This window comes from Miniopterus natalensis, chromosome 4 (assembly GCF_054644295.1).
Source record: "Miniopterus natalensis isolate mMinNat1 chromosome 4, mMinNat1.hap1, whole genome shotgun sequence".
NCBI classification, from domain to species: domain Eukaryota; kingdom Metazoa; phylum Chordata; class Mammalia; order Chiroptera; family Miniopteridae; genus Miniopterus; species Miniopterus natalensis.
In genome coordinates this window covers 17,135,148-17,145,344 of record NC_142084.1, presented here as the reverse complement: position 1 = coordinate 17,145,344, position 10,197 = coordinate 17,135,148, and the positions used below count along the sequence as shown (strand labels likewise).

Sequence of the window (10,197 nt, the reverse complement as noted above, 5' to 3'; positions counted from 1 at the left end):
TGTGGTACTGCAGTGTCAGTTTCAGGGTAAAAGCCTTTCAGTCTTGTTAATACCAGTTCACCCCTTATCCCCCACATGAAAATAGATTATGACTAGCAGCTCATATTTGCAGGACATTGTCCAGAGTCAGGGGGACATTGTGGCCTTATAATGGAGACAGGAACTGAATGAAACCCATGTCCTTGACCTAATTGCTCCAGTATGATAAGCAGCTGAACTAAGTGCCCATGGTAGTCAGAATAACAATTGAAACAGAACCTAGTACTTCTAGACATTGTTATGTCACCTGGAGACTATCCTAATAATAGATTTTTGTACTGGAACTGGCTAGGAAGCCATGTACTTTATGCAGTGTGGCTTAAATAAAATATATCTGAATTAATTTTTAGAAATGCCGTAGTAATGCTGTCATGGGTTGGGTACTCAGGAAATAGACTCTAAGACACTGAGATTTGCATGCTGACGGTTTATTGGTGAGTGCTTCTGGGAACATCTATGAGGCATAAAGGAGGCAGGATTGGGGCAGAGGGAGAAACTGAGGCAAGAGGTCCAGATCTTCATCCCCACACCCACTCCCATCAACCAGTCATCAGCCAGCTATGAGCCCTTAGCTGCCAACACTCCCAGCAGTGGGGGAGCAAGTGCGATGATCCTGAAGTGTGGGATCTAGGCAGTGGTACTCCATGTTTTCTGCTACAAATGTCAGCTAGTACTTTTACTTCCCAAGTATCTCCACATTTACTATTCCATTTTACCTACTAAGTAGCCTATGAGGTAGACAGGTCCTGGTAGGGATCATTCTTCCTTTATACATGGATACACAGGGAACTCTAAGTACAGAGAGTGTAAAAGACTTGCCTAGAGTCACCTAAGACTTGTCTCTGGCTCCCACCCAGAGCGATATTGACTCAAAAGATTAATTTTTCCCTACATATAGAGTTTATAGGACTTTAGAACATAAGAACCAGAAAAGTCAGGAAAGGCAAGTAGTCCAGTCACCTCACTTTAAAAGAAAACAGGCTCGCCCAGCAGGTGCTTATAAAGTTAAACACTGCATGCAGACGTACACAGATGACTCTTCCATTGACTCTCCCCAAGATTTATTTTCAAACACAGATTACTAAGAAAACAAATAACTGCTTTCTTTTCCTCCTTCTCTTTAAATGACTTTACCTTATTTGTGATCTTTCATTTTTAGAACACTAAGATAAAGCTGTATGGGGTAAAGTGGTGGGTTTTTGCTTTATAAAGTTATAAACCTGCCTTGACTGGTGTGGCTCAGTTGTTTGAGAGTCATCCCGTGCACCAAAAGGTCACCGGTTCAATTCCTGGTCAGGGCACATACCCAGGTTATGGGCTCGATCCCATGTTGGGGTGCATACGGGAGGCAACCAATCGATGTTTATCTCTCACATTGATGTTTCTCTCTCTTTCTCTCTCCCTTCCTCTCTCTCTAAAATCAGTAAAAACATATTTAAAATCATAGACCTATCTTTGCTTCACACTGTGAACACTTTCCCAGTGTTATTCCCATAGCTAGAAACATGGTGAGGCATGTCTACCCTGGGGCAGGCAGAGGACATTTGCCCTTATAGTATTCAGCTCTCACCACTGGCATTTTCTAGTCAGAATGCATTGTTCCTCCCATGATCTCACCTTCAGATCCAATATTTCTTTACTGGTGACGATTGGTCACTGTTTACAGCTCCTTTTCCCTTCCCTCTATTAGAGTGGTTACTTTAGTCAGTCACCTCGTCCCTACTTAATAAACTAAATGGACTGAGGCAGACCTGACAAAAAGTTCTCTCCACCTCCCAGGTCTCTCAGAGAGCTCCGCACAGGGGAAGAACCTTGCAACATGCCTTGCCTAGAAAAGGAGACCCCAGAGCTGCTAGAATGTTCTGTTAAGAAATGTGCATGGGAGCATAGACCTTAAAAGAAATGAAACTGCAGGCCAGAAAATAATTTTAATGGCAAATAGAAAGGACCAATCCACTTTGTCATTGTCCTTGCTTTTGCTCTATAGACTTCTCCTTCCTATGACTTTGAGAAGGTGGGAGGAACTGGCTGTGTTTCTGGAGTGGTAGTCCTTAAGGGAAAGAGCCTCTCATGTTGGTAGCTTGCTCCCAGATCTGGAGGAATGTTAGTATGCATTAGATCTGGGAGTAGATGTGAAACAATAAAATAATTTATATGTGGTTTATTGCCTCTACTGCTCCCGTTGCCTTCCTCCTTACAGTCAGTCACAGGGCAGCTTCATCATCCTTGGACTCAAAGTTGCTTTTAAAGAACCTGCAAAATAAATACTTAATGAGGAAGAGTGAACTTCTTGGGAGTGGTAATAGAATAGGCCAGAGGAAAGAAGAGCTTGGGTCTTTGAAAGTATCTCCTTTCTGGTTAAGGCACAAGAGCCTGAAGGAAGGAGGAGGAGGAAGGAGACAGGAAGGAACCAGGAGAAACTCACCTTCTCTGCTGAGCGGCTTCCTTTGCTGTTATTCATGTTAATATTCTTCATGGAGATGAGGGTGATGCTGTCTTTCTCTCCATTGGCTGTGGAGCAGCTAGGAGTAGGGAGGGGACACCAGTTATGGACAGGAGTGGGAGGGCGATGTGGGGCAAAGGAACTGTGCGGGGGTCTTGAAACTTAGACCTTTGTTTCGGTGGTGGGTCATAATGAACAGAGAGTGTGTTTTGAAGCCCAAAAGACTTGTATTTAAATCTTTGTTTTACTACCTACCGCCTGTGCGATCTTGACCAAGTTACGACTTCTCTTAAGTCTCAATTTTTGAATGTATAAAATGCAGAAATATCTGTCTTGATGAATTACTCTAAGAATTTGAGATATTACCAAATATCTACCACAGGGTTTGGCACATACAAGGCATTCAATAAATGGTTCCTTAAATAAGTATCTTCTTATTTAAGGAGTATATTAGAATCTGAATTCCTACACTTGTCATGAAGGGGTAATAGGGGCTTAGCCCAGTCCATCTCCCATCGCCTGATTGCTTCCTTTCAAGTCTGCCCCTGTCTGCCCTCCCCTAGCTCTGGTCACAGTGGAGGCTGTCAGGATTCCGTGTGTGTGTGTGTGTGTGTGTGTGTGTGTGTGTGTATGTGTGTGTGTGTAGAAGGCAGGAATCTTTGGTTCCCTCTTGGAGGGGAGACTGAGAGGTCAGATAGATGATTCCTACTTACACCTCTGACAGTCTTACCTTTCAGATATCCCCGAACTCCCAGGTTTCTGGGGATCTGGAAAAATTCAAAGGCACAGATTGGGGGTCACATGCTGTTACTCAAAAGCCTGACCTGCCCCTCAAAGTTCACCCAAGTGGACACTCCCATTTCATCTAATGGTGCTGATTCTTTCCTTCAACTCTAGGCTGGGTATCAGTCCCAGTATCTAGCTCTGGGTCCCTCAGGGAAGAGGGGCAAGGGGAGGCCCCGAGGGTCAGGCACTTACCTTCAGATTCCTTGTTCTTCCGACACTTAAACCTTAGACTGACCACACCAACCAGGATGATCACCACAACCACCAGGATGGCAATGAAGCTGATTACACCTGGACAGGGCAAAGCGTGGGTGAAGGGGAGCAGCGGAGGGGACACGAGGCGATGACAGGAGTTCACATTCTCTTCCCAGCTAAGTGCTATGTAGACAGGATTCAGAGCAGAGGGAGTTCTGAATTCACCTTTTCTGCTGAGTGAATGAGCTCTTAGCCTGCTGCCCTGGCCAGAGTGGGTTCCACAGCCCTTCCCCATCCGCCCATAGAACATGGAACCTAGCAGAGCCCAGAACTGACTAGAGAGTCAGTGGAGGCTCTTCCCCACCAAAGCCTTGTCAGCCAAACCCTCCTCGCACAAAGGGGTGAGATTTGAACTTGTGTTTCCAGACCCAGCATTCAAGTCAGTTCAAAGGTAGGGCCCCCTGCCACACCCCATCTTCTCCTCCCTCTCACCAAATGCAGCCACAGTGAGCACCGTCTCTGACGTAGGGCTGGGCAGAATGGTGGAGTCTTCTCTTGTCCTCAGGCTCATGGTGGCTGATTTGGGAGTAACATTTTGAGAGGTGTCTAAAATGGAATGGTGGTGGGTGCTTCAGTGAAGGGCCTTACTTGGCCTACTAGGGAGACCTGGCTCCCCTCCCACTTCCTCCAGGTAAAAGACTGCAGAGAGAGCTCAAGCCCTCCAGAAAAGACTTCCTCCCTGCCCCTCTGACCAGGTCCCATGAGGATGAAGGTCAGAATGAGGTCCCAGAGGATGAGGGTGATGTGGGATCACATGACTAGCATGCTGGTTGTTCGTGTCACTAGTTCTAAAGGACTTCAGACAATTCAGGATGCTTCCCTCATTATGCTCTTCCCACCATGCCCTTGGAGCCCAGAGGAAAGGGACTCATGCTGCAGACAGAGAGACAGACTAGGCAAGGTACAGTCATCTGGGTTTTGCCAAGGGTTGAAGAGAGAGGAAAGGAGTGCACCGGATGTTTGTCCCCAGGCACTGATCTAACAAGCCAGCCTGCCAGTTAAAGGGCACACATTTCTGGCTCTCTTAAAAAGTCGTATGGTCACCCATCTCTTCCTCTCTTGAACACATTGTACCGTAGGCTTGATTACTGTTCCATTTCCTTGTCTTCACCTCCCTCCTAAAGGAGTGCAAAAAATTCCCAGAGCCCAGGGGTAGGATGAGAGAAAGGGTCAGGGTGCTCTTTGCTGTGAGCACAGACAGGACATACCTCCGCTGCTGCTGCCGCCGCTGCTGCTGCTTGGGACACCTGTGCCTGTGCCATGAACAGCAGGCCAAGGTGGAGGGTGTCCAACCCCGCCCAGCTCTTCTCCCACGCTGCTGGGTGAAGACCAACCTTCCCTGAGAAGCGTGTAACCCTTTCCCAACCTTTTCTGCCTTCCTTTCCATTATTTTGGGTTCTCCTAACCCTCCCTTTTTCTCTCTATGCCTTTATCAATCCCGAGTCCAGACTTTCTACCTTCATTGTGACCAGGCCCAAGTTCCTGCCTCTACTCCCCACCAAACCTCTCTTATTCTCTGCAGACCAGGGTGTCGCTGATGTGGATCCTGGCCTTGAGACCCCTCACTGTGGGGCAGAACCTGAGCCCCCTGAAGAGGAGAAGGAACCCAGCCAGGCATGACCACTTATTTTACCACCAGCCCCAGATACTAACCAAGTCCTGATGTGTGCTGCTGTGGCTGGGATGGGGAGTGGCCATCCATGGTGCTTGAGCTTGACATCACAGGTTTACTGGGTACTGTGGGGACCTGTGAGGCCTTCTCTGGAGTGGCTGTGGATTAGGAAGCATGTGTGGGCAACCAACATGTACACAGGGAAGGCTCCTTAATCCACAACTGTTCTTTTCAATTACTACTTTCACTTCCAGTAGGAGCCATCCTCTCTTTCACCTCTGGGTCTTTACCTGTACAGTTTCCTCTGCCTGGAATACACCCTACCACCTTTCACCCCACAGTCTTCATTTGGTTAACTCCTTCTTTGGCCTCAGCTTTAGAGCTCATTCACTCTGGGATGTCTTCCTTGACCCCCAAGTGGCTGGCATTTGTCTGGGCTCCAACAGCATCTTCTACTTATGCCCATCACAACTCTTCTACCCTGTTTGTAATTGCCAGTTTGAGGTCTTATGTACTTGTCTGTTCCCCCCAAGTCTGTATTCTCTTTTAGAGCAGAGACTGTGTCTGCTTCCTTCCTGGGCTCCCCCTGGATGGAATTTGCAGTCTCAGTGGCAGGGTACTTGAAGTAAGGGCACTGAACAGAGGGCTTGGGCTGGTGGGCTCTGAGGAAGGCCTGTCTCCTGCAAGGACAGAGGCAAAGGGGGGGTTGGAGGAGGGGCAGGTTTGATGACACCACACTTCTAATCCATATGTGGACCCTTGGGCTGCAAGCAAGTCTGAAGGGCTAGGCAAGGGGCTGGGCAGGGGCAGGGATTGGCTCCTCAGCAACCACACTCATTCACCTGTGTTGGAAGAAGTTGACTGTATGGTCAGACTTAGACTGAAGGCTCCTGAAACAGATCATCTGATGCTGAGTGTCTGATGCCTCCTATTACTCTGACTCCCTCTCTTCTTCCCTATGCCTGGTGTTTTCTAGTCTTTCTTCCTACCCCATCCCTCACCTGCAACAATTCACCTCTCTCCTCTTTCCAGGCAGGTTAGACTGGGCCAAGCTGAAAAAAAGTCCCTAGATGAGCACAGCCTTGGATGTAGTGAGAGCTCTGGCCCCATCTCTAATCACCTGAGATCTGTCCAAAACATGGCCTAGAGCTCCTCTCGCCCTCACTAAGCTCCCAGACCTAAATGCTGGAGGAGGCCATGTGTTTGGTATTTCCCTGAGGGGCAGAGGGCTGCATTATTGTGGGCTGAGAGCTGTGGCCTGCAAGAGAAAGCAAAATGCATAGACTAGCTTTGTGAGTCTTCTGCCCAGCACACGGCCCACCAGAAAAATCCAGGCCTTTTAACTTCCCAAGTCTCCCATGCTGACAGAGGGCTAAAGGATGTGGCTCTGGCTTAGGGCCTGGCTACCTCCGAGACTGTAACTGAATAGCACCATCACCACCATCTCATGATTCAGTGTCCCTGAGTCCTTTCCTGTCTCTTCGATCCTGCATGGGTTTTATACCAACCAGACATAACATCAGGGGAAGTTTATTTAAAACTAGTGATATGTCCAAGGCCAGGGGGCCAGTGACCTGCCAAGGCTAGACAAGGACTCCAGGTTTCTAAGCTCATGTTGGCACTCCGCTACCCCTGAGCCATCCATTTTACCCTGTGAATATTGTCATCCTAGTCCCGCCCTAAGGGAAGGGGATGGGAAGATGTGATGAACAAGATGGACTTAAGGGCTGGGGTTGGTAGCTGGGCATCTTTGTGCCCTCCTCCAGCTGGACGTAGGGACCCGCACAGGAAGCAAGTTCTGAGATACACACAGGAGACAGGGAAGCCCTAGAACGGGTGATCAGCTTACTCTCACAGATGGAGGCTTCTTAGTAACGGCTGTTGTTGGTCAACCCAGGGAGGAGGTTACTAGGAGGCCGCAGTAAGAAGCCCTCACTAGACTGTTTTGTAACCACATGCACGTGTCTGCCCGTCAGCCTCTATGCAGGTGTGTGTGTGTGCTTGTGTGCCCGAATATGTGTCCCCTGTGTCTGTGGGACCTCAAAGGTCAGGTTGTGTTCGCTCATTTTCCACAATGAAATCATTCTTGAAACCTGTGAACAATGTGAAAGGAAAACGTGGGGAAGTGGCCCGCCCAGCTGGGTTCCCGTCCCTCCGCTGGCGCTGGGACCGCAGTGCTGGCCTGGCCCTCCGCTCGCTGGGCTCCCATCATCAGGGAAGCACCAAGCCTGGGCTGGGTGAACAGAGGCGGCTGGGGGCCAGGGGACTGCCCAGCCTGTGGCAGCCTGCTGGTTTGTTTGTTTTCCTTTGCCGCTGCCTTCCTCTTTGGGGCTATCACTTGGATAATGTGGAATTAATTGTTTCCAAGCCCATGCTTTCCCAAACCCTAAGCCGTTTTGTGTTTTTCCAGGTCACCATCACTGACAACTTCATTCCCTCACTGGGTGGGGGGGCCACGAGGGGAGTTAAAACTTGTAAGTGCCCCAGGCTAGAGAGAACTTTTCCCAGCTGGGGAATGGCCTTTTTAATCCAAGGAATGTCCTGAAAACACCTATCAGTTGGTGAAGGGTATCTAAGGTACTATTTAAGCTCTAAAAGGTTATAACTTTAGTTTTTAGTGGGAGGGCACAGTGCCTGTCTTCCTACATTTATCTAAAAACAAAACTAGTGTCTTGGAAAGAGTTAAAAATCACAAGCTCCAATTCCCAGTAGCCTGCTCTTTGTCACCTGCCCCCTCCCCCTACTGGAACCTTTTGTCACTAGGAGATTCCTCTGTGAGTAGAGGAGAGATTTAAGGAGCAACTGCTTTTTTACAGGCCAGGGTGCCTCTGACCACTGGACATGCAGACAACCAAAGGCCACTGGTCACTGGGATTTCTTATTTTCCTGTCTCCCCTCCTAATCCCTACCTGCTTCATTTCCGTCTAGCCTCTCTTTCTTCCCCCTCCATCACCACCATCCTGTTTTCCTTGGCAGCATACTTTAGTAGTTAAAATTATGGATTTTGGAGCCCGACAGGCTTGAGTTCAAGTCCTGACTCTGTTACTTACTGACCTGGGCTTTAGTCTTCTCTTCAAGTGGTTGTGAGCATAAGAAAATGCATATAAAGTACTTAACACAGTGCCCTACAGAGAGTCCATGCACAATAAGTGCTAGACATTTCAAATTTTGCCCCATTCTCTCAAATCCTCCAAGTCTCAAGTCTGCTCTGATTTGTGTATCTATGGTCAAGTCCCTTTGTGGGTCTGCACATCCTCAAAGGGATTCCTCAGTCCACCAAAATGAAGGAGACAGTAAGTGCTCTGAGATACTGGATAACAGATTAGGAAACTCAAGCGGTGAGCATGGCTTATGTAGAGTTTACACAGGGCATTCCTAGCCCTGGCACTCATCCAGGTGAGGGCAGTGGGTAGGGAAGCTGAGAGAAACCTAGGCCTATGAAAATGCCACCCCATAAGTCTCACCTTTTAATCTTCTCTGCCATTTCTGCAGTTTCAACAATAGCCTAGCCCCCTAGCCCCAGATCAAATGTGTGACTCTATCCTCTGGGAAGGGGACGGGGGGGGGGGGGGGGGGTGTATGTGATCAGAGTTTTATTTCCAACCCATAGACTTTTAAAGAAATGTCTGACCGCACCAGGTAGCAGAGTCTTCTGGTACTCAGGCCTTCCCACCCACCACCAAGAAAGGGCATCATCCCTCTCCATCCAAGCACTCTTGCACTCTCTTCTGCTGCTTTGAGCACAGGGCCATGAATCTTCCACAGAGGACTCATGGAGGGTGAGGAGCGGGTGGGGTGGGGAAGGGAAGTTGCTGCCCTGTGAGTCAGAAGCTCTTGGATTTCTCATGGTTCCCAGCAACTGCTCCCTAATTAGAGCACCCCTTATGAGCTGCTTCTCCACTCATCAGCTAGCAGAGCCCTGTCTGAGAGGTGTTTTCAAGCTATCTCCTCTGAAGACCATCTCATCTAGGCCCCTGGGTGAGGATGCTGATTACTTCCTCTTTGGCAAATAGTTCCTTGTATCTAACTTGAATCCCTCTTGCTGTGAGCTTAAAGTCAGTATTTGGAATTCCCAGGTTGTTACTCCCCATATGGAAGAAGAAAAAAAGATCACCTGTAAAGCCCAAGGTTCAGACAATTTTGTGCTAGAACACCCCGGAAGGAGCTTTCAGGCCTCGCTCTCACACCAAGACAGTCACTTCCCACATTTCAGGAGACCAGACTTTATGGAAGCCGCAAATCTCCCTGGAAATTTTCCCACAAAAAGGTTTAATCATATGCTATTTCACCCTTGCCTGGCAATGTCTACTTCCCAACCTAACTGATCTCTTTCGTAAAAGGCTCTGGAATTTCCCTTGGACACAGCCCTGGTTGGAGAGCTGGATGTGTGTCCTGGAGGAGGGACAGGTGCCCAGGACTGCCAGCCCTGGGAGGGGAACTGCTGAAGGAGGGTGGCAAGTGCCTCTTACCTTGGAGTAGGAGGAAGCTGAGGATTACCCAGCACAGCTGCGTTGCTCCAACAGTCCCCATGTCAGCTGGGTCTGTGGTGGGCAGGCAGCGGCTCGGTGGAGGCTCTGTCCATAGTGGAGAAGAGAGAGGGAGTGCTGGGAGGGGGAGGGGCTGGGGGCTGGCTCTCCAGGAGCTTCCTGTCAAAGAATAGAAGGAAACAGATTGGGACTAGCTCCAGGGGCCCTGCTCAGCCTGACAGTCCCGATGAGGATGTAAGGCTGAACCATCCACGACTGTGCCCAGGGCTCCAGGACTCCACGTGGCCTGGCCAGGGCCTCTGTGTTCCCCTCCAGGGCCTGCGTTCAGACACCAATGATGGCAACGCCCCCCCCCCCCCCCCAGCTCCCTCTCTTCTCCTCCAAGGGATCCATCAGGTCCCTCCACACACCACCCACAGGTTTTCCTGGAATGTAACTCCAGTCCCTCCCCATACTGTTTCAGACCATGACTGAGCCTTAAAGCTCAGCCCACCAGCCGCCCATGCTCTATAGACTCTGAATTCTCCACATTCATCTCCCTCCTCAGGGCTACCAATGCAGATGGGACTCCCAAT

At 49.2% G+C, this 10,197-nt stretch overlaps 1 protein-coding gene across 2 annotated transcripts; it reads right to left on the bottom strand.

The window, feature by feature from the left end:
* Positions 1-1,576: 1,576 nt before the first annotated feature.
* On the bottom strand, positions 1,577-9,719 carry ECSCR (endothelial cell surface expressed chemotaxis and apoptosis regulator). 2 transcript variants are annotated; one of them, XM_087815929.1, is made up of 10 exons: positions 9,605-9,719; positions 6,351-6,393; positions 5,978-6,027; positions 5,756-5,815; positions 5,177-5,293; positions 3,956-4,069; positions 3,461-3,559; positions 3,213-3,249; positions 2,465-2,561; positions 1,577-2,292 (listed from the first exon to the last, which is right to left on the bottom strand). In XM_087815929.1, exons 1-10 carry the CDS (start codon positions 9,663-9,665, stop codon positions 2,284-2,286), a joined length of 687 nt encoding a protein of 228 aa, XP_087672055.1. In that variant the 5' UTR covers positions 9,666-9,719; the 3' UTR covers positions 1,577-2,283. The 2 variants fall into 2 exon arrangements, with proteins under 2 accessions (XP_087672055.1, XP_016059231.1); XM_016203745.2 differs by lacking the exons at positions 5,756-5,815; positions 5,978-6,027; positions 6,351-6,393.
* Between the last annotated feature and the right edge of the window lie 478 nt (positions 9,720-10,197).